General features: G+C 58.1%; 1 protein-coding gene across 3 annotated transcripts in view; it reads left to right on the top strand.

The window, feature by feature from the left end:
• The window catches only part of CRAMP1 (cramped chromatin regulator homolog 1), a 55283-nt gene extending 33125 nt beyond the window's left edge, over window positions 1-22158 (top strand). For 2 of the 3 annotated variants that reach the window (XM_049111527.1, XM_049111528.1), the window contains 15 exons: window positions 167-252; window positions 693-816; window positions 1748-1829; window positions 2254-3417; window positions 6203-6380; window positions 7936-8117; window positions 8203-8277; window positions 10646-10727; window positions 11386-11490; window positions 11677-11855; window positions 12371-12439; window positions 12998-13229; window positions 13891-14055; window positions 14906-15114; window positions 18500-22158. In XM_049111527.1, the coding sequence (XP_048967484.1) occupies window positions 167-252; window positions 693-816; window positions 1748-1829; window positions 2254-3417; window positions 6203-6380; window positions 7936-8117; window positions 8203-8277; window positions 10646-10727; window positions 11386-11490; window positions 11677-11855; window positions 12371-12439; window positions 12998-13229; window positions 13891-14055; window positions 14906-15114; window positions 18500-18664 (3097 nt within the window). In that variant the 3' untranslated portion in view covers window positions 18665-22158. The remainder of the gene's footprint in view (window positions 1-166; window positions 253-692; window positions 817-1747; window positions 1830-2253; window positions 3418-6202; window positions 6381-7935; window positions 8118-8202; window positions 8278-10645; window positions 10728-11385; window positions 11491-11676; window positions 11856-12370; window positions 12440-12997; window positions 13230-13890; window positions 14056-14905; window positions 15115-18499) is intronic. The other variant, XM_025417034.3, reaches the window with a different exon arrangement.
• Window positions 22159-22301: the final 143 nt, after the last annotated feature.

The following is a 22301-nucleotide window of genomic DNA, read 5'->3' as shown; positions in this document are numbered from 1 at the left end:
CTCTGCACAGCTGCCTGTGAGCCCAGGAGCTTCGTGGGGACCCTGTGCCAGGGCCTTCATCTGTCAGGTTCTCCGTGTATCAGGCACACTGGTTGCTCATATGTGCGGGGCAGGGAGTGGCCGTTCACCTAGAGGCCTCACTGTTTCCACAAAACTCCTTTCCCAGGGCCACCACCGTGCGCTACAAAGGAAGAAACCTACGGATCAAAGCGCCCATGTGCCGTGCTCTGAAGAAGCTCTGTGACCCGGATGGTATGTGATCACGGACGTGGGGATGGCGGGGGCGTTGCCTCCTGCGGCTGCCCTCACAGTGGCTCTGAGTCCGCTTCATCTGGTCCTGCTCGTTGGCAGCACCTGGACTCGAAACTCCTTGTCACACCATGTGTACCCTGAGGCAGTCAAGTTTAGCTCAGAAGCTACGGCATGTTCAGACAGAGTGTCATTGTGATGAGCAGGTCTCTGTGGGCTCCCGTGGCCTGGCCGGTGGCTCTGGCTTGTAGATCCCAAGCAGCCATGTTGGCATTCCTTCTTGAGAGCATGGATCCCTGTGGGCTTCTCTGCCAGCCTTGCTGTCGCTCATGGGGCTATTTGCCCAGAGCTTCTCGTAGATTCTGTTATTTGTGTGGCAAGGCGCTTGCGTCCTACGTTAAGGTTCACGGGTGCCAGGCTCTCATGGCCCCTTCTTGTCGTAGGCTTGAGTGATGAAGAGGACCAGAAGCCAGTGCGCCTGCCCCTGAAGGTCCCAGTAGAGCTGCAGCCAAGGAACAACCACGCCTGGGCCCGCGTGCAGAGCCTGGCCCAGAACCCGAGGCTCAGGTAACTGTCGTGGTGGCCCTCAGCCCAAGGGGTCCCACTCCGGCAGGGCTCTCAGGCCGAGCACAGGAAGCAAAAGGATGTCATGGTTGGCAGGTTATGGCTACAGATTCTTTCTCTCGTCTTTACCTTCAAAAGCCCTTCCACTCCTCTCTCCCCACCTCCCTGAATATTTATGTCTGACTTATACACAGGACACCACAGAGGGTGTGGACCGTTTTTCATTTAGACATCTTTTTTGATTGAGGTAAAATTCTTGTAACTTAGAATTAACCATGTGTCATTTTAAGGTGTCGAACTCAGGGCCCTGGGCACCTTCACAGGGTGTTGTAGAATTTCCCCCTCTGGCTCCAGAGCTTCCCGTCACCCCGAAAGGAAACCTCGCATCCACTAAGCCCTCGCTCCCCGCTCCCAGCCTCCTCTGCGTCTGCTGTCCATCTCTAGGCCTGCCTGTTGTAGGCAGTTCGCGTAGAGTGTGGCTCTTCTGCTCTTCTGTCAGCTGCTCTCCCCGAGCCTCGTGTTCTTAAGGTTTGTCTCCATCAGGACGCCTGGTTTCCACGTGGATTTAAATTTTCTCAGTGTTAATTAAGGCCAGTCCTGGTCCACAGGGTACTGAGGGTAGGGCAGTTGGTTGTACCGCTGTCCACATCCTGGTGGAGATCTTTTACTATGCAGAAGGGGCATGGGGGCGGGGGGGGGCTCTCTTCTTTTCTTACAGCTTCACGCGAATCTCTAGTTCACTCCATTTAAAGGACTAATTTTTGAGACAAGGAATCAGTGGTCCTGCTGGGGCCCTGTGCCTCCGGCCCCTCCTTGAACGCTCCCTCCACCATCCATGGCCTTCGGTCCTCTTGCTGCTTCAGCCTCATGCTGCTCCTCAGGACGTTCCCTCCCTGTGTAACAGCCGCCCGTCCTGCCTGTGGTTTCTCTGCAGGATGATTGTGGAGCTCCACCGAAAGGTCTCCAGCCTCATCGAGTTCCTGAAACAGAAGTGGGCGCTCCATGAGGTGCGGATTGTATCCTTTTCCTACTCACGTGGCCTTGCCCCTACCCCAGAGCACCTGCTGCTTAAGGATAGGTCTTGTTTCTCTGTCCTGAGTGCAGTCAGTCCCATGAAGTGGCATGGAACCAGAACCAAACTTGCAGTCCTCTGTCTTCTGGGGTTCGGGTGGGAGTCCCTTCCGGCTCCCTAAGCTGCAAGTGGCCACTGTCTGGCCTATGTGGTAGGTTAGGGAGCACGCGAGGCGTCCCTATCAGCAGGTTTAGTAAAACAAGCACAGATGGCCCCAAACTTCTCGTGTCCTTGGCTGCCTCTCAGCCTGCCATCCCAGCCGGCAGGGTGCTGGTTGGTAGAGGAAGTGCCTGGCTCACGCTCTGTCTGTGGCCCAGTGGCACACAGCAGGGCCCACTCCTGTGGCTGCTCCTTGACTGAGGTCCCAGCGGAAGACACTCGAGGATCGGCAGCTGCAGCACTCACTTCCAGAGCCGTCGCAGGAGAAGGTGGCCTTGCACCTGTTCCCTGGAGAGAGTTGCACGCTGACGCCACTGCCGGGAGTGGCCCGAGTCGTGCACTCCAAGGCCTTCTGCACGGTGCACTGGCAGGAGGGTGGCCGGTGCAAGCAGGGCTCCAAGGATGCCCACACATTGCCTCCGGCCCAGATCTTGGGCATCCAGAGCGGGCAGGGCACGGCCAGGGGCCAGGTGAAGTGTCCTCGGGGTGGCACCGAGGGCAAGGGCCCGGGACGACCCCCTCCTTCCACCGATGCCTCACAGAGCTCTGGAGAGAGTTCCCCCGAAAGTGCCCCTGGGGAGGGGGCCGCCCCGAGCCTTGGCAGTCTAGACACTCCAGACAGGCTGCCCACTGGGCTCCAAGATGCTGGGGGGCGGCTTGAGAAGACCCCCACAGCTGCTCCTGCAGAGGGCAGGGACGGCCTCACCCGAGAGCCTGCGGATGTGACGTGCGCCTGCGGCCAGCTCCCAGAGCTGGAGGATGAGCTCTCCCTCCTTGATCCCTTCCCGCGCTACATGAAGTCCTGTCAGGACCTCATCGTCCCTGAGCAGTGCCGCTGTGCAGACTTGCGGCCCTCAGGCTGCGCCTCCCCAGAGACTCGCGTCCCCGGCAGTGCAGAGGTGGTCGACCTCGCTCGGGCTGGGGCGCCATCCCCCGTCCGTGCCCCACCAGGTCCTGAGCCTCAGCCTGGCCCCGGGCTCCAGCCAGATGTTTGCACTAAAGACTCATCAGAGGCACCTGCAGAGGAGCCCCAGGAGAAGGTGAACCCCTCGGATCCCCCGCCTCAGGGACAGCCTGCCGCCAAGCCTCCTAAAGATGTCCCCGCCAGCCGGCTAGCCCAGCAGCTCCGCGAGGAAGGCTGGAACCTGCAGACCTCCGAAAGCCTGACGCTGGCCGAAGTCTACCTCATGATGGGCAAACCAAACAAGCTCCAGCTGGAGTATGACTGGCTGGCTGTGCTGGGTCCTGAGGGCCAGACCCCCGGCGGGCAGGCCCAGGGCCCCTGCCCTGCCGCCCCACCCTCCACCTTCCACAAGCAGCGCCTCCTCAGCTGCCTCCTGAGGCTCATCTCCACCGAGGTCAACCCCAGGCTGGTGAGTGAAGCTCGAGCATAGCCCTGCTGGCGCCCCAAGGGAAGTCTGGCCCAGTCTGAAGTCTCTCAGCAGAGCAACTGGGTCCAGGGGGAGGGAGGGAGGGACCGGGTGACCAGGCAGGCCACGCTTCCTTATCTCAAGCTGGGCTTGGTAACGAGGGTTCTGGTTCGCCGCAGGCATGGGCTCTGTCCCACGTGGCTCACATGAGGCTCCAAGGACAACTGTGACCAAGAACCCATTCCTTGCCAGGCTTCAGTTATGCTAAGCTCTCTCTTGCTGGCCAGAGGGACAGCGTGTGCAGAGGCAATGCAGTAGCCATGGCCGGGAGCCAGGCAGGAACATTGCAGGTTTCAACAGAGGGAATGACAATGTCCTTTGTGCTTTAGGGTGGCCATTGTGGGAGGATGATGGCACAGCTTCAGGGCAGGGAGTGGAGTGGTGAGGGCACAGATGAAGGGCTCTGGAGCTCCTTAGGGACCTCCGTGGTGGCTGGTCCCTAAGCCTGGGGAGTGGCTATGACTTCTCCTGGGGTGTCTGGTCAGAAACAGGGCAGAGGTTGCCCCCTACAAGAGAAACCCCAGTGAGCTTTCCTGGGACGAGAAGATGGCATCTGAAGCAGGAGCTCCTAAGTTGCCATGTGTGCTTGGCGCTGGGGAGTGCAGGGCTTCACAGGTTCCCAGAGGAGCGGCCGAGGGAGCGGCACATAGTTGCCAGGAGAGAGTGGAGCTTGGGGGACAGGATGGGGCTGTGCGGACCCTGGGGGATGGGATGGGGCTGCCGGGTCACATCTGCGCAGCACACCTGCCACTTCTGGACAGGTGGCCCTCACCGTGCCTCCTGCAGGGCTTTTCTATACCCTTCCTGGCTGCATCCCTGTGCTGCCTTTGCCATAGACAGGTGCTCAGCAGAGCACATGGGGACACGAGGGAGATGGCTGTCATGGCATGATGGGACCTGGCTGGAAGCTGCAGAGGCAGCCGAGGGGTGAGCAGTGGCCTTTAGATTGAGTGCTGTGGAAGCTGGCGACCTGCAGGCAGGCATGGGCAGCGTTGGGGCAAGTGGGTAGAGAAAACGTTTTAGAGGGGGTCCCTGGGTGGCTCAGCGGTTTAGCGCCTGCCTTTGGCCCAGGACGCGATCCTGGAGTCCCAGGATTGAGTCCCGTGTCAGGCTCCCAGTGTGGAGCCTGCTTCTCCCTCCTCCTGTGTCTCTGCCTTTCTCTCTCTCTCTCTATGTCTATCATAAATAAGTAAATCTTTAAAAAAAAAAAAGGAAAAGAAAAAAGAAAACGTTTTAGAGGGCAGGCCAAGTGGCTCAGCGGTTTAGCGCCACCTTCAGCCCAGGGTGTGACCCTGGGGTCCTGGGATCGAGTCCCACGTTGGGCTCCCCATAGGGAGCCTGCTTCTCCCTCTGTCTGTTTCTTTGCCTTTCTCTCTTTCTGTGTCTCATGAATAAATAAAATCTTAAAAACTTTTTAGAGTGAGGCTTCTGGAGGAGAGGAAACTGGATGGACAGGAGCAGGTCCAGAGCCCTACAGGAGGTGGAAGCAGGGGACGCAGACACTGGCCTTGGCCTCGACTGAGAGAGGAGGGCTAGCAGCTTGGAAATACTGCTGAGAATTCAAAGCAGGCTGCTCAGAGCCATGCCCTAGAGTGGGGCCCCAGCAGCAGCTTCTGCGCCACCCAGGGACTCAGGAGAGATGCAAGTTCTTGGGACCTAGAGGCTGTGGGGACACACACACACACACACACACACACGCGCGCGCGCGCCCTCTCTCTCTCTCTCTCTCTCTCTCTCTCTCTCTCCCCCCCCCCCCCCCCCCCCCCCGGCTGATTGTGATGCATCTCAGCCCTGAGAACCACTGGGCAGAGGCCTGAGCCCTTGTGTGAAAGGTGAAAGATGGGCCGGCTGGCCGGAGGCAGAGGCCCCTTTGTAGGGGCGGAGCACTGTCGAGCAAGTGCAGCCCACGCCCAGGCCTCTGGACAAGCAGGACCTTGCAAGAGGCTGCTAGGTGTGCAGGGGGCCCCGTTGGATGGTGACACTGAATAAGCTAAGTAGGACATGATAGCAGGCGGGGCAGGGGCAGAGGTCCCTCGGAAAGGAAGAGGTGGGTCAGGACTGGGCACTGAGCAAGCAGAGCGGGCGAGGTGGTGCCGAAAGCAGGGGAAGGTTGGCCCTGGGGGAGCCCTGATGGCGGGCGCTGTGGAGACTGGGGAGGGGTCACCGGGATGAGGACAGAGGTGGGGTGGAATGGGTTGTCCCTGTGGCAGGGTTCCTCACACTCAGCTACAGCTGAGCCAGGGGCCTGCAGGATCCCTGAGGTTAGCACTTTGACTCAGCAGAGGACTTTTTTGACTACAGCTTTGTTTAATTCTAGAAATTAAGTCTGTATTTCCTTCCTCTGACTCACAATCAGGAGAGTCCACTGCGGTCCTCTTGAGCAGGCTTTTAATTTTTTTTGTTTTTATTTTTTTTAAAGATTTTATTTATTTATGCATGAGAGACACAGGGGGAGGCAGAGAGATACAGGCAGAGGGAGAAGCAGACTCCATGCAGGGACCCTGATGCGGGACTCGATCCTGGCACCCTGGGATCACACCCTGGGCCCAAGACAGAGGCTTAACCGCTGAGCCACCTGGACGTCCCTTGCGCAGGCTTTTAAAAAGAGGAGTTCGTGTCGCCGCCCTGCCGTGGTCCCTCCGGCAGCGTGAGCACCTCAGGCTGGAGGGAGACCCACTGCCTTCACCCAGGCTGAGTTAACTTTGGTTGTGGCCCGTTTCTGTCCCAGGCTCCAGAAGGGAACGCCAGCTCCGCGGCTTCCGTGAGGCCCGCCCAGGAAGAGCAGTTGGCTACCCCACCAGGGAAGGTGGTGACTGTCAGCTCCCGGAGCCCCCGCTGCCCGCGGAGCCAGTCTGCCCTCCGCAACAGCAAGACCTTCTCTCCCAGCTCTGCGCCTTGCTCCTCAGGTGAGGCTCAGCCACCGGTGCCTTTCTGGGTGTGTGGGCTGTGCCTGAGCCCAGGGTACGGCGTGCCCGATGTCTGGCCCCGCTCGGCTGATTGCTGTCCTGCCCATGGTGTATGGCAACAAATCCCACCTTTCGCAGGGAGGGTGAGTGCCAGGCCTGTCACCTAAGGCTTGGGATCCTGGGGTGCTGAAGCCAGTGGGAAACATGGGGTGGCCCTTGCCAGTTTGGTCACTCTGGGGGATCTTTGTAAGGTCAGTGGAAGCCTCTAGAGCATGCTGATTTGGTGCCTGAAAGCCCAAGAAGGGACCATTCCCTGGTACTTTTGACGTGTCGTAGAAACCCTCGGGTCAGGGAGGCCCCGGCACTTTCACACGGTCTTGGAAGGAACGGTGTGCTAACCTGCTAGTCTGCAGTGTCCTTTGTCCAGGCCGTACCTGAGGAGTAGTTTCAATTCAGGGCCATTCCTTGGATTTTCCGGTACCTGAGGCAACAGGGATTGAGGACTGGCCTGGCCTTTGTGTCCTGTGTTCAGGGGCCTCCACGCCAGGTGTGAGGGGCTTCGTTACCATCCCCATGGGCCCGTGCCCTCGCTGCAGGACCTTGGCCATCCTGGATGCACCTTGAACATCCTGCACCAGCAGGTGTCTCTGTATCATGAGCACGGGCCTCATGAGCACGGGCCACACACGAGAGGCAGTACCACGTCTGACCTAGTGTCCTGTGTGTCAACGGTTTCTTGGATCTTTTTTTTTCCCTTTCCTTTTCCTTTTCCTTTTCCTTTTCCTTTCTCTTTCTCTTTCTCTTTCTCTTTCTCTTTCTCTTTCTCTTTCTCTTTCTCTTTCTCTTTCTCTTTCTCTCTTTTTTCCTTCAAGATTTATTTATTTGAGAAGCAGCATGCATGAGCAGGAGGGACAAGAGGGAGAGGGAGAGAGAATCTCAAGCAGACTCCAGCATGGAGCCCGGTGTGGGTCTTGATCCCACAGTCCCAAGAGTCAGCGGCCTAACTGACTCACCCAGGTGCCCGGGTTATTTTCTGTTCCGAGCACATCACTACGTTTCTGTTTCCTCTGTATTGCGGATACCTGCCTCTCGACAGAGTCCTTTGTGGCCTCTGGGGTAGCTGAGGCTGGATCAGGTGTCCGTGCAGCCCAAGGCACAGGTAGCAGTGGGGGCTGGCTGCCACAGGCTGTAGTCTCTTCTGCCTTCCAGAGCCAGCAGTTACTCTCTGGCTTGCTGACCTCTGGTCTGTGCTAGATGGTCCGGAAGGTTCTTCCAGTTCTCAAATGTCTTTACAGGCCATCTGCCCTTCCCACCGGGGACCAAAGTGGCAGAGTGCCGTCATGGTATCAGAGCCATGATTCGCTCACACTGAGAGCTAGAGTTCCAGAGAGAAAGCTGGGAAGGCAGGTGTTGGGGACTGAGATCTAGGAGATGCTTCCAAGGAAACGGAACTGGCTGTCCCGTATTTCTTTCCGGTTTTCTTTTGGGGAGAGCTCTGTTCGTGCTGGCGATGCTGCTGGGTGAGTGGTCGTGTTTGCTCTCCCTTGGCTTCCAGGTCTGAGGAACCCGCCCAGACCCCTCTTGGTGGCGGGCCCCTCCAGCACAGGCAGCAGTGACTCCGACGGTGGCCTTTTTGCCGTTCCCACCACTCTGCCGCCCAATAGCCGACACGGGAAGCTCTACTCTCCCAGCAAAGAAACAGAACTGACTTTCCGTCAGCACCTGAACTCCATCAGCGTAAGTAGGGGAGCCGCACTGCCATTGGGGGTGGGGGCTCCGCATCCGGGGAGCATGCTCTCAGGCCCCCGCCCTCTCCTTGCAGATGCAGTCAGATTTCTTCCTGCCGAAGCCCAGGAAGCTGCGGAACCGGCACCTGCGGAAGCCACTGGTGGTGCAGGTCAGGGCACCCGCGTGGGTCTGGGCACACCCCCCTCCGGGTCCCCTGCTGGGAGAGGGGACTCCCCGCTGAGCAGGGAGCCCGACACGGGGCTCGATCCCAGGACCCCGGGATCATGACCTGAGCCGAAGGCAGATGCTTCACCCACGGAGCCACCCAGGCGCCTCCTCCTTCTTTCTTATGCGTAGGACACGCAGAGTAATCACAGGGCTGACCATTCCCTGAAGTAATCTTTGCACAGCATGAAAACCACTTGCACAAGAGGCAGGAAGTTCTGGGGATTCGAGTCCCAAGCGTCCTGGGTTAGGATCTATTCGAGGACTCTCAGAGCCTCTATAAATACACAGCCGGCAGAGGCAGTTGGCAAGTAGCTGGGGTGGCCAGAGGCCAGACTCTCCTGAGCTCCCCACAGTGAATGCTGGGTCCCCATGGAAGCCATCTGCCCCCGAGGGGACAGCCAGGCAGGGAGCGGCCCGTGAGCACGGGTGAGGCAGGAATTCTGTGATGACCAGCAGCTAAAATGTGTGGGTGTGTATTGTTTTGCGATAAATGCACAGCTTTCTGTTTGTTTTGTTAGTCTCTTCGAAATCTCTTCCTCTTGAGATTAAATTATTTAGAAACGAGAGCTTAGTGACAGATCTCAGCCCGGTGCGCGCCAGGGCCCCCATCCTGAGCTTTGCTTTCTGTGGTTTGTACCCGAAGTCAGCAGGAAGCAGGTGATTCTCCTGACGTGTCATCAGGTCTGCAGTACCCTCGCACCGCGTCCTGTGCCTGTGTCCTGACCTCGCTCACTCCGTGGGCAGAGATGAGCGGGACCAGCGCGTGTGGCACGATACGCTGTTTGGCGAGCGAGGCCTCGCTGACGTCACTTCTGTGTCAGTGTGTAGTTACAGTTCTGTTTTCGCGATTGGTGCTGTTAGCTCGTTGCTGTGCCTAACTCACAAATGAAACTGTCATAGTTCCATCCCTAGGAAAAAATGGTGTGTGTAGGGTTTGCTACCATCTACAGTCTGAGGCATCCCTGGGGGCGTGGGGACATGGTCCCTGCATGTAGGGGGACCGTGTGTCTAGATCCCAGGTGTCGTGTGTGCGTGCATGTGGGCAGAGTCAGTACCGCCACACTTGAAGTATGCGAATCATCCCCCTGGAAGTGAGTAGAAACTCCCCGGATGGATGGCACATCTGTGGCTCTTTGGTGCAGGGTTGTGAGCCTGCATGGCCTGTGGAGGTGGTTTTTGTTGAGCTTTGTAACAGCTTTGTTGATACGTGCGTCGCATAGCCAGGAGGTCTGAGGGGTTAGTGGGCCCTCATGCACTTGGGTTGTGCAGCCATCACCGCGGTCTGATCCCAGAACATTCCATCTCTCCATTGCCTCAAGTGCCCCTCCACTCCAGCCCCAGACAGGCACTATCTCTACTCGCATTTTCTGTCTGCAGATTTGCCTCTTCTGAGCATTTCACGCAAATGGAATCACACACAGTATGAGGGCTTTTGCATTTACTGTTTTTATAGAAAGTGTCGTCGGCACACAGTGAAAGGCTTCCTGCTTCACACTCTGCTTTCCCGCTGCTGGCGCAGTGCGGCGGGGCCTCGACAGCCTCGTGCTTCCTGCCGCCCTTCCTGGCAGCGTGCATCTGCAGCAGAACCAGCACATGGCCTCTGCGGCTCCTTGCCATGGTGGACCCCCTTCCCCCCCCCCATGCCATTGGCGACTCCAGTAGCGCCCCCTACTCTCCACTCTTGCGACCCCGAGGGGTAGGGGGATGTCCTTTTCACCTTAGCGGGAATGCACCCAGCACTCCAAGGTGTCTCAGGACGTCTATGACGGTTCCAGCAACTCACGTAATTTCCTGTGAGGTGGCAGGCTGCTGCACCGGCACCGCATTGCTGCGAACCGGGAGGCCTGGCGGGTAATCCGGGAGGGTGGGTGTTGGACCGGCAACTGAGGCAGCATGCCCATGCCCTTAGTCCATCAATGGGGTCGGGAGCCGCTATATTTCCTTTGCCACGAGTGTGAGGGGCCCCAGATGTGGGGGTGGGTGTCAGGAGAGTGTCCGCCCGGTGCCCAAAGCAGATGCACGCGCTGCAGGGCATCCCGGGTGAGCGGTGGGCCGTCCAGCCATCCCTGCAGCACTGCCCAGGCGAGGTAGGCTCCTCTGGGTTCTTCTCAGGCCTGGTGCTGGAGGCTCTGCTGCCCTCGATGTGTCCGGGTGCCCTTCTGTCGTCAACCCCAGAGCCAGGGCCCCCTCGGGACACACCCTGCCCGCCTTGCCTGGAATGCCCCTTACAGCCTGCCCCTGGTTTCCTGAGTGACTCCTGGCGCCGGCGTCTTTCCATCGTCTCACTATCAGCACTCTTGTCTCCACAGAGAACGCTGCTTCCTCGACCGTCTGAGCACCAGTCCCACAACGTCTGTTCCTTTTCCATCCTATCCAATTCCTCTGTGACTGGTGAGCACTCAGGCTCTTTGGGGCACTTTTCACCCCTTTCCGGCATGGCCCCCGTCTTTGGGAACGGCAGGTGTGCCCGCGGCTCTTGGCGGGATAGCCCGAGCACCCCCTTGTCTGTTCTGTCCACGAAGCCTGCGTGTGCCCCGTGCTTAGCCTGGGCGGTGTGGGGGCAGGAGCCCCGTGGAGCCTGGCTCTGAACACCGCTGTCTCACGCAGGGGGTGTGGCTTAGTGAAGCGCGTGCTGTGACCCGCCCTTTAAGTGCAGCACACACTGACACTGTGCACCACCGGTTTTCCTTGTGCCCCCTCAGCTGCAGAAAGTCCAATGAGGGGGCTGAGGCGCAGGGGCAGAGTCCTGGTGCAGGACCGTCGGCTGGGGTGGGGCACCCATCCCCCATGACGGCCCCCCGCAGGGTGGCATACTCACTGCGGCCGTCGGGCAGCCCCTGGATGCGTGTGCTGCTGGGGTTCCCTCCTGGACAGGTGTCGGGACCCTGTCTTCCCTGTGACTTCCCAAGTCCACAAGCATTTGGGAACTTTGGTGCTTCCTTCCGAGGCTCAGCTGGGTGACTGTTTCTCTCAGGGAAACACTTCGAGGCCCTTGTTGTGCGTTCAGATGACGCGGGCTGATGCGTCCGCTTCTGTTCTTTTCCCCCAGGGAGAGGCTCCTTCCGGCCCATCCAGTCTTCTCTAACCAAAGCAGCCCTGTCTCGGCCGATTGTGCCCAAGGCCCTTCCGCCCCAGGCCACAGGTCACCTGGCCAGTAAGTTTCTGTCACCAGCAGGACAGACACCACGTGAGGGTTCCTTGTGAGGTGTCTGTTCCCTTCTCCCAGCCACGCGTCTCTTACTGTTTGTGGAGAATGGCCGCATTCGGTGTCCCTGAGCCCCCTGGGCACTTGGCAGGGTGTCCTTGCAGTTGAGGTTCCAAATGTCCTTTCTGCTACCAGGTGCTATTGACTTAGCAGCTAAAAGTGCTGGAATCATCCCGGGAAGCCCCCTCCCTGTCTTGGACGCTGAGGGCTTGTCCGGCATTGCCCCACTCTCTTCAGACGAGGTGACCGCCACCGTCCCGGGTCCGGAGTCCACTGGCACCCATCGCGACGGAGACTCCATCCCCACCGTGGGGGTGAGTATGCCTACGAAGGCTCCTCCACGCCACCAGCTCCTCGGATAAGGCAGTCCCCTGTCAGAGGTGTGGGCGCCAAGACCATGAGGCCAGGGTTATGCTGGACCCCAGTTCCGCCTGTCAGGAGCGATGGGCCCTAATAGGCCCCGCTCCCGTGGAGCGGCATAGGTGAGCCCTGGCGCCCCAAGGGGAGAGCCATGGATGGGGGCAGTGGGGACAGGCTCGTTGCGATGCCAGAGAATCCAGAGCTGTGACAGGCCGGACCTCTTTCTGCCTGTACACATCACTGGGTCTTCGGCCTCACCAGCCAGCAGTACACCCCACGCCCCCCTGGCCGGCATGCCTCTGACCCTGCGCCCCATGCTCAGGCTGTGCTGGGACCAGGGTATCTCTTTGAACTGACAGCCTCAGTTGTGGGGACCTGGTCACCCAAGCTAGTCGACAGGGGTCTCCTGACCCTCTGGCTTCTAGGGACTCGCGGGTGGGGATGCTCACCGGCTCTCCTGGTGTCATAGGGCACGAGCGACCCATTCATCAGCGTGTCCTCGAGGCCTGAGCAGGAGCCAGTGGCAGACGGTTTCCAGGTAGGACACGCTGGTAGCTGCAGAGCAGTGTGGCTGCCAGGCCCGGCCCCCAGCCTGTGGTCTTCCCGTGCCCTAGCCTCGATCCCCTGGGGTTGTAGTGGGGAACACGTAGGCGGGCCCTGACGCCCGACGGTCTCGTCCTTTGCCCCTTCATCTCGACAGATGAGCAGGTGGCCCCCGTCTCCGGCTTCCCTTCCCCTCTGCAGGGCGGCCTGTTTCAGCTGCGCTCCCGGGAGGACGAAGGGATTTAGGGCCGGAGGGGCGGAGGTCCTCAGGCAGTAGTGTCCCCGCTCTTCCCTTCTGCCCGGCCTCCAGCCATCCTGCCTGCAGGGGACAAGGGCCAGGCCACCTCGGCTGCGGCTGCCTCGGGCTGGCCCTGCACGGCTGCCATGGCTGGAGAGGTTTCAGGAGAAGTAAACCCACTGTGTGTGTCTTGCAGAGAAGGTGGTTGTTGGTGTCGTTTTCCTCTCAAGTTCTCTGTCCCTCAGTCATGGCCGTGTAGGGCCAAGGCCAATTTGCCGTTCCGAGCCCCTGATGACCCATTGTGTCCTCTGCCAGGGCTCGCCGGTGCTGTCCTTATCCGAGCTGTCCAAGGCTCCTCTGCACAACGGGCCCCCTGCGCCCCTGCCTGCGCCGGAGGGCTCCAGCAGCCGCCTGTCCCCACCCAACGTCTCGGCGCTGCTGGATATCTCCCTGCCCGGGCCCCCTGAGGACGTGCTCTCGCAGGGCGAGCCCGCCACGCACATCAGCGACTCCATCATCGAGATTGCCATCAGTTCCGGGCAGTACGGTGAGGGTGCCCCCACACCAGGCCCACGGGGTCCCAACCTCCCGCCAGGTGTCTGCACACTTGCGGGGCACGCCCCTGTCCCGTGGAGCACCTGCTGTATGGGGGGTGCTGGGCAGCTCGGCGGGGGCAGGCACTGCAGCCTCGAGGACAGGGAATGGGTCCAGAGCTCAGATGAGGCCTGTGTGTGGTGGCTCTGAATCTGGGTGGACGCTTGACGTTGTGCGTGTCCCGGGAGGGGGTTGGACTCACTGGCTCTCTGCGACTCTGCAACAGCACTTGCTGGTCTGCTTCGGGCTGCGGATTCGCACAGAACTGGGCTCCCACTTTTGCGCCTTTCTTTTGTTGGTAAAGTTGAGAAACATGCACCCCGAAGGGCTGGTGCTGGCGCCAGTGAGCGAGAGGGTTTGGGGCTGCTGTCTGTGCGGGGTCTGGCTCTGCACAGTGACAGCCACCGTCCTTCCCTGAGACGGGACATGGCCCCTGCTGCCATGGGCCCCTCCACAGGCCAGGATCGTTTGTCCTCCGTGGGGCCCTGTGGGCTCCTGGGTCGAGACGTGCCGTGGTGCACGGCTGTGCCACCCTGCTGCTTTCTTGGTGCATAGGTGACGCAGGATGCCATTCCCCCACCCTGGCATCTCTGACCCAGCGTTTTGGTTGACAGGTGAGGGAGTCCCTCTTTCTCCGGCAAAGCTGAATGGCAGTGACAGCTCCAAAAGTCTTCCATCCCCGTCTAGCAGCCCCCAGCCAGACTGGATCGCCTCCCCCACCCATGACCCCCAGTGGTGCCCCAGCGACCCCACGGACTCGTCGCTTAGCAGCTTGTTTGGTGAGTGTCTGCAGGGCGCCTGGTCTCTGTCCCAGGGCAGCAGGCACCGCGGGCTCCCTGTGGCGCGGTGATGGGGACTAGAGTCTGCACTCTGCCACCGGGACTGCTCATTTCGGGGTTTCTCCCGCGTCACTTATACAGGGGGATGCGCCGAGGTCTCTAGCGAGCTCGTCACTGAGCTCTGGTGACTGACACCCGTGTGACAGTCAGCCCGGCCGTGCCCTTCGCTGGGCTGCCCGCTGCCTAGCTCCTGCCTGCTGGGCTTTCTGCCCCTGCTGCAGCACGGGGGTGGGAGGCATCCCTTTCTGGCTCGGGCGAGGGTTCCGGAGCGCGTGTTCCCGCGGGCTCTTGGCGTGTTGACTGTGGACCTGGGTGCCGACAGGACGGGTTCCCCCTCCCCGGGCCACAGGGGTTGGCGTGGTGGCAGGGGCCACCAGGGGCAGTCTCAGCGGCCTCAGCGGCCCATGTGGGAGACGCTCCTCGGCCCTTGGGGACCAGCACCCTGGGTTTCACAGGGTGGCCGGGGCACGAGTGTGGGGGTGCCGGCAGCCCTAGAAAGGGGCTGTTGTACACGTGCACCTGGTGGGCATCCGTGTGGGCGCCACGCTTGGGGGCCCGGTCTTCTGTGATGAGCAACACGTCGAACCGGGCAGGAGCGCGGAGGCGAGGGTGGTCTGGACCACAGAAGGCGCGGGGCCTCTGGGAGACAAGGCCGCCCACGTGTGCTGCAGGGCTCACTGCCGGGGCTCAGCATGTGAGGGAGCCCCGGGGCTGCATGAGGCTCTGTGCAAAGCTGTGTGGCCACACGCACATACGGCAGATGCCAGGAGGGGCCGCCTGCAACCTGCAGGGTCCTCCCCTTGGATGGAGCCCGGCGAGCCGGCCTCAGGGGGTCTCCTCCTTCCCTTGGCAGCGAGCTTCATCTCGCCAGAGAAGAGCCGGAAGATGCTGCCGACCCCCGCGGGCACACAGAGCAGCACGTCCCTGCTGGGCCCCAGCCTGCTGGATGGCAACTCAAGAGACTCATTTGTGTCCCGGTCCCTCGCTGACGTTGCTGAGGTAGGCACATGGCGTGAGCTCACGCTGGACCAGCGGCCCACCTTCGGGAGGTTGCCGGATCCCTCCGGCAAGGCAGGCCCTTGACGTTCTCTGAAGTCTGAGTTCTCCTGATGGGGGCAGCGGACAGCGGACGCTAGGCGACCGCTCTGCCCCGGAGGCATCCAGTTGACCGTGGGGCCTCTGCTGGCAGCCGGCTCGGGGCCTGGGTCCTGTTCGGGCTGTGTGACCTGGGGCAGGTGGCGCCGCTCTGCCTGCCTCGGGTTCCTCGTCCGTAGGTGGCAGCTGTGGTGGGCAGTCATCGAGGCCACCGCCCAGCTAAGGTGAAAAGTGGCTCAGGGTGGTGGCCGACCCTTGACGGGGCAAGATGCGGCCTGTGACGCCCCCCTCTCTCTGTCTGCTCAGGGAGCAAGTCAGGCTCGCTAGGACAAGTGCACAGAGCGTAGCGCTCTGAGAGAAACTGAGGCAGAAGACGTGCCTAAGAGGGAGAAATCGTCCTCGTAGAACCACAGCCCCCTGGGTTAAAGGCCTGGAGCAGCCTCTCCCAAGTACTTTGCTTCCCCAGGATGTCCCGGTGCTGGCGGTGTCTCTCCGCGGTGTCACAGTCCGATCCCTGAGGGAAGCCCTGGGTGGTTCCTCATTATCTAAGGGTATGGGGGGATCTGAGGACCCCGTGGGGACACTTTGGAGAAGCCTGAGCTGAGCCGTGACGTGATTAGAAGGTCTACAGAGACACAAAGAACGCACCGCATCCCCTGCCTGCACGCTGAGCGTTCCTTAAACTCCTTGTGGCTCATGTCACGTAAGAAGTCTTCCTCTTTCTGTGTGCGTGTGACGCTCACAAGCCCTCGGTTTCTCTGCAGAGGAGCCTGGCACACGTATGTGGAGATAGCTCGTCAAGACCCTGTGGTTCGGGGCAGTCTCCAGGGCAGTCTCCAGTGCTGAGGGGCTGTTACCACCTCAGGTGCATCCCAGGTCCACCTCAGATCCACCTCAGGTTCACCCCAGACTCACCTCATGCCAACCTCAGGCCCTCCCCAGGTTATCTCAAGCCCACCGTAGGCCCACCCGAAGTTCACCTCAGGCCCACCTCAGGCCCACCTCAGGCCCACCTCAGGTCCACCCCAGGTTCACCTCAGGCTCACCCCAGGTCCACCTCAGGTCCACCTCAGGTCCACCTCAGGCCCACCTCAGGCCCACCTCAGGTTCACCTCAGGCCCACCTCAGGTCCACTCCAGGTTCATCTCAGGCCCACCTCAGGTCCACTCCAGGTTCATCTCAGGCTCACCTCAGGCCCACCTCAGGTTCACCTCAGGCCCACCTCAGGTCCACCTCAGGCCCACCTCGGGCCCACCTCAGGTCCACCTCGGACCCACCTCAGGCCCACCTCGGACCCACCCCAGGTTCACCTCTGGCCCACCCCAGGTTCACCTCAGGCCCATCTCAGGTTCACGTCAGGCCTACCTCAGGCCCACCCTAGGTTCACCTCAGGTCCACCTCCGGTCCACCCCAGGTTCACCTCAGGCCCACCTCAGGCCCACCTCAGGCCCACCTCAGTCCCACCTCAGGTCCACCTCAGGCCCACCCCAGGCCCACCTCAGGTCCACCTCAGGTCCACCCCAGGTTCACCTCAGGCCCACCTCAGGTTCACCCCAGGTTCACATCAGACCCACCTTAGGGTCACCCCAGGCCCATCTCATGGGGTTTGAGCAGAAGTCATAGGCATGAAGGGTAGGTGGAAAAGGTGGGGCCAAATTGGCTCAGGTTGACAGTGATGGAAGCTGATGTGGACATGTATGGGGAAGATAGACATTATTTATCTTGCTTTTTTATTTTGTATTTATTATTTTTTAAACATTTTATTTACTTAGTCACGAGAGACACAGAGAGAGGCAGGGACACAGGCAGGGGGAGAAGCAGGCTCCACGCAGGGAGCCTGATGTGGGACTCGATCCTGTGACCCCAAGATCACTCCCTGGGCTGAAAAAAGGCACTAAACCGCTGGGCTACCCAGGGATCCCTAGGTTTTTTATTTTTTAACTTAAATTTAATTAACATGTAATAAACTACTGGTTTCAGAGGTAGAGGTCAGTGATTCAGCAGTCTTTTATAACACCCAGTGCACGCCACATCGTGTGTCCTCCTCAGTGGCTGCACCCAGTCACCCTGTCCCTTCACCCCCTCCCCTCCAGCGACCCTGTTGGTTTCCTATGATCAAGAGTTTCTTATAGTCTTCCTGCATGGTTTCATCTTGTTTTTTTTCTTTTCTTCTCCTGTGATCCTTCTTTTGTTTCTTAAATTCACATATGATGGTGAGATTATATGATAATTATTTTTGTCTGATTGCTTATTTCACTTAGCATAATATCTTCTAGTTCCATCCACGTCATTGCAAGTGGGAAGATTTTTTTTTTATTTCCTGCTTTTTGAAAACAAATTTTAGTTTGAAATTTCTGATAATTTAAAGTTTATTCGTTTATTGAAGTAATGTCTATACCCAATGTGTGGGGCCAACTCATGACCCCAAGATCACAAGTTGAGCGCTCTTCCAGCTGAGCCAGCCAGGCGCCCCTGTCATTAAAAGTTTAAAATTCAGTTCAGGCCATAGCTCCACTTAGAATTTTCCAAAGGCTTCTCATTTGTTTGTTGTGTCCTGCAATTCACTAAGGAATACTTAGCAGGGCATATTCCGTGCCAGGCAGTGCTCTAGGCACTGGGAGGACAAGACCACGGCCCCATCCTCCCGAACCTTCTACTTGAGCAAAGGACGCAGACACAACGCCTTGAAGACAGAGTTCCACGTATTTGTCCTCAGGATAACCTAGCGCCTGAGGTTCTCGTCCTTCTCCTTGTTGTCTTTTCTTGGTCTTACTCATTGTCCCATCTGCCAGTTTGCTTTTTTCTTGAAGAGCCGAGGCCCATTCTCACCTCAGGGTTTTTGCACTTGCTATTGTTCTAAATGGGTATGTGTTCCCCAAATCCCACCTGCTTTCTCCGCTCCCGTGTCCTCCTGACCACCTGAGAGTCTTCGTGCTCCACTGGGTGCCATTTGCCTTGTTGCTTATTGGCGGTCTTCCCATAAGTCTCATGTGCTGGGAACCACCACTCGGATCCCGGCAGCCCATGCGCCAGGCTCACAGTCAGCTCTCGTGCACACTGGTCAAAAGAGGGGGTGATCAAAAGGACAGAAGTGATTCTGAAATTCTCCCGACAGCACTGGGCCGGTGTCGCATGGCTAGTTGGTGGGGGATTCTAGTTGTCACCGTAGAGAGACATCTGATTCATTCACCTCCCACTGAAGTCCCCGCCACGGTGGCCAGTCGCTCCCAGTCCAGCGGCAGGCCAGCCGCCCGCTGACGTGCTCTTCCTTGTGCACTCTGTCCCGCAGGTTGTGGATTCCCAGCTGGTGTGCATGATGAATGAGAACAGCATTGATTACATCTCTCGATTTAACGATTTGGCCCAAGAACTGTCCATCGCCGAGCCTGGCCGCCGAGAGGTTCTGTTTGATGGCAGTGGGGGCGGCCCCCCCGTTGGTGACCTGTCCCAGTGAGCACACCTTGTCCCTGGTAGGGCATCTGGACGCTGCAGAGGAGGGCTTCCATGGCTGGTGGGCCTCAGCTGTGGTAGGTGTAGCCCTCTTCAGGCTAGAGAAAACATAAGTCAAGCCCAGGACCTCCCAGAAGACAGTCTGAACAGAGGAGGCTCTGCCCCACAGAATGTGCAACACGCAGGAAGCCGCGTCCCAATGGGCAGAGGGCAGTGGTGGCCCGGGAGGCGAGGACGAGTTCTCTGGGAGAGCCCATGTCAGACGTTGCCGTGGTGATGGAGCGGCTCCCTGCCAGCCATCGCACAGTGGCCACATTTCTGCTCAAGTGTCCACCTCACTTGTTCTGTTGGACGTTCCACTGGGTTTGCTCTCCGAGTGAAAGGACTGGGTGTGCCTTGGCGGTTGCAGCAGCAGTTGCAGGGACTCACAGTCTCCCTGTTCTCTGCAGGGACGCTTCCAGCCACCGCTGCTTTTTTTCTGCCAAACCTCTGCACCCTTGGGTGGTTTTCTCTGCGGATGATGGGGAAGCACAGCTGGGCGTGTCCTGGGCTGTGCCTGGCGGTGTCTACACCCTTGGTGGATACTCAAGAGGACGCTCGGATCACAGGGCAGCGTACCTGGTGCCATCACTCTGGAAACGCTGACCCTTGCTTCTTGCGTTCTCCCACTTGGAGGTTTGTTCTGACGGACTTAATTGGGAGGGAGGAGAGAATCCTGTGCAGGTTGTGTGGACTTTTAGAAAAAATCCTAAACTGGTTGGAAAAAGGTTTTCTTTGTGTTTTGAGCATTAGGAGACATTGAAGAAGAGAGTTAATGGTTTCCTTCCTGTGTTCAAGCTTCTTGGTCAACTAAGATGTTCCTTGTCTGTTGGGACCATAGCTGAGCCCTTGTCCATGAGTTCCTGGGCCACCAGGGTGCTGCTGGCACGCATGGCCTTCCTTCCACAGACTTTTGTGCAGAGTCCACCCTGTGCATACATTTCATCCTTCATGTTCCCTCCCACCCACCTGGGTGCAGTCAGACTAAAACCACGTCCATCTTGTGTGCTCCTGGGGGTTCCACAGGTGAACTTTGTCATCACCACAGATGGTTCAGTGCCCAGTCTTTCCCCAGAACAGAGCTTCTCAGCCTCAGGAGACTTGGCAGACGAAACCTCATCCGGCCCTCTGGCCATGGTGGCTGGGAGCTGGTGCTGTGGTGGTGGCCAGGTAACACCTGTGCCCCCCCCAGCCCACTGCTGCTCCGCCCTCCGCCCACGGCCCAGAGCAGGCTCGCTCCCGAAACCCACCTGGATTGACGACAGCTTCTCTTTCCTGTTCCAACTAGCAGTGGAGTAGCAGCCTCCCAGGCCAGTCCCAGGCCTGTACTCGGGCTTCTGTCCCCGTCTATAATGAAGAGGTGAGGCAGATGAAGAGGGCACAAAAGGTCTCCTGGGGTACAGGCAGAGGGCGTGCTCCCGATCCCACCTTCTCAGCAGATGGAGGCAGCCACTCCAGGCTGTGGGCAGCATCAGTCACCCCGAGTCACGGACGAGAGGGCAGTGGGCTTTCAGGCAGTGGCTTCCTTCCCTCATCTCAAGGGTTTCTCAGAGCTCTTGCCTTTATAGTGGTTTCCTTCTTTAGAGTCTGGTTCTAGGTGCCAACCTCACTAGTTAAAGCCCCTGTGGGCAGCTCTTCTGGGCTCTTACAAATGGTCCCAAAGCTCTGGAGATGTGTAAAAGAGGGGCATGGTGCCCCTTTAGTAAGAGAGAGCATCGTTTGAACCAAAGTGTCTAAATTTGCTTGGGTGGTTTTACAATCCATCTATTATCGTCCTGAAATTAGCATCTTTTGGAGGTGATGTGATTAGTGGATCTCTCTGGGGATCTGACTTTGTCATATCTGTAGGAGGTTTGGACACCAGGCCAAATTCAGGCCACTACTGACTCGATCATACTCCCAGTGTCAGGGACCAGAGACACCCCCCCACCCCGCCAGTAACAGACGGCAGGGGTTCTGAGCTGCTTTCACTGGGATGCCCCGAGCCAGGCTACTGGGTAGGCTGGTGCTGGTTACTCAGTGACCTCTAAGAGGAGAAAAGCTAGGGATTTGGGATTGGCCTTTGTAGGCTCTTTAGTGGCACCTTCCACAGGGGGGCTGGAGTGCCATCAGGTGGGGAGGGAGTTAGGGAGGATGGTGGACTGATTCTTCACACCTGTAATAAAGCTGACACTTTTTTCCAGAGAGTTCTGTGGCAACCTGACAGGCGGAAGCATTTGCTTGTTGTGTTAGGGAAAAGTGGCGTCATTAGTAGCATTAAAAGGATGAGTGCGTTTTCTCCCAGCGTAAATCAATATATATGTATAAAAATAAGGAGCTGTTATAAGCTATAATTTTCAAAAGACCCAAGCAGAGATACTCCCTCCCTGCCCTATCTTCCTCTGCCTCATGAGCGGAAGTCGTAGTCTCGCTGTGCACCCGTGGCTTTCTTCGTGCATCTGAGCATGTTGTGACTAAGATCAGATCAGTTCCTCAGAAATCTCCCTCCCTAGTCACTCTGATGCTGTCTGGGATCTTTTTGCTGATTCAGCTTTTCCAAAGATTGAGCCTGAGTATCTCTAGTGTCCGGAGAGCTTGTGGCTCAGCCTTGGCTTTTATTGTCAACATCCAATGATAAGCCTATGAGATGCAGCAGTGAGTCAAAGCTCCCGCCGCGACACCAGATCGGCGGGGATGTGGCCCTCACCTCTCTATCCCCTAGGTGTAGGGCGCTTGCTCAGGCAGTGGGGCCATTTGGAAACAATTCATCCATTGATCGACTTGCTTGCCCACATCTCCAGCTTCTTAGCATTGGGATCCTGAAAGGGGGTCCTTTTCAGTTGAGTAGCATCTTTTACCTAGATCCCAGCATGGGATCCAAACTTGTGCAAAGAAAAGCCATGGAATAGAAGACACTGGAACCAAGCAGAGGAAGGAAGCAGCAGCAGTCTGCTGGGTTTGTTTTGTGTTTAAAGACATTGAGATCTGTTAGATGCATTTGTGAGAAAATAGGGCACTTTGTCTTAAGAAAAAAAGGAAGAAACCCACAGCAGACCTTTCCTGTCAGAACTGTGTGAAGCTCCGTGTTGGAAGCACTACAGCGACCTGGACCCTGTGTTTCCTAACGGGCAGGGGCTTGGAGCTCACGGTATGGGCAGCAGAACTAACCGCTGTTTCTTTTAATAATCGTTAAGCCATATCATCTAAGGTTTTCGGCTTGTTGGAGATGTGAATTTGTTTTATAGATTATAAATATACATATACAGTGTATGTATAAAGCAGAATGCCTGTCCTTCCTGATTATTTTTTGTACCATATTGTAAATTATATTATTTATTCTTTACCAATTTTGGGAATAAAAGGTGTTTTGGTTATTTAATATAATAAACAAAAGCTGTTAAACTTCTGTTAAAATTTCCAGTTCAACTTGTAAATCCGTTTTTATTATTGTGCATAAATACATACTAATACTTGATCTAATACTTCTAGTGTGTGCTTGTTTCCTTCTCCGCGGGCTGGGCGGGCCGGTCCCCCAACCCCGGGCCCCGCCCCGCTCCGTCCCGCCCCGCGGCCGCCAGAGGCACCTCCCCAGTGCGCGGTCTGCGCATGCGCCGGGGCTCCGG

Source organism: Canis lupus, chromosome 6 (assembly GCF_003254725.2).
Source record: "Canis lupus dingo isolate Sandy chromosome 6, ASM325472v2, whole genome shotgun sequence".
Lineage (NCBI taxonomy): Eukaryota > Metazoa > Chordata > Mammalia > Carnivora > Canidae > Canis > Canis lupus.
The sequence above is the reverse complement of the archived record's forward strand: the minus strand, read 5'-3'. Positions and strand labels throughout refer to the sequence as shown.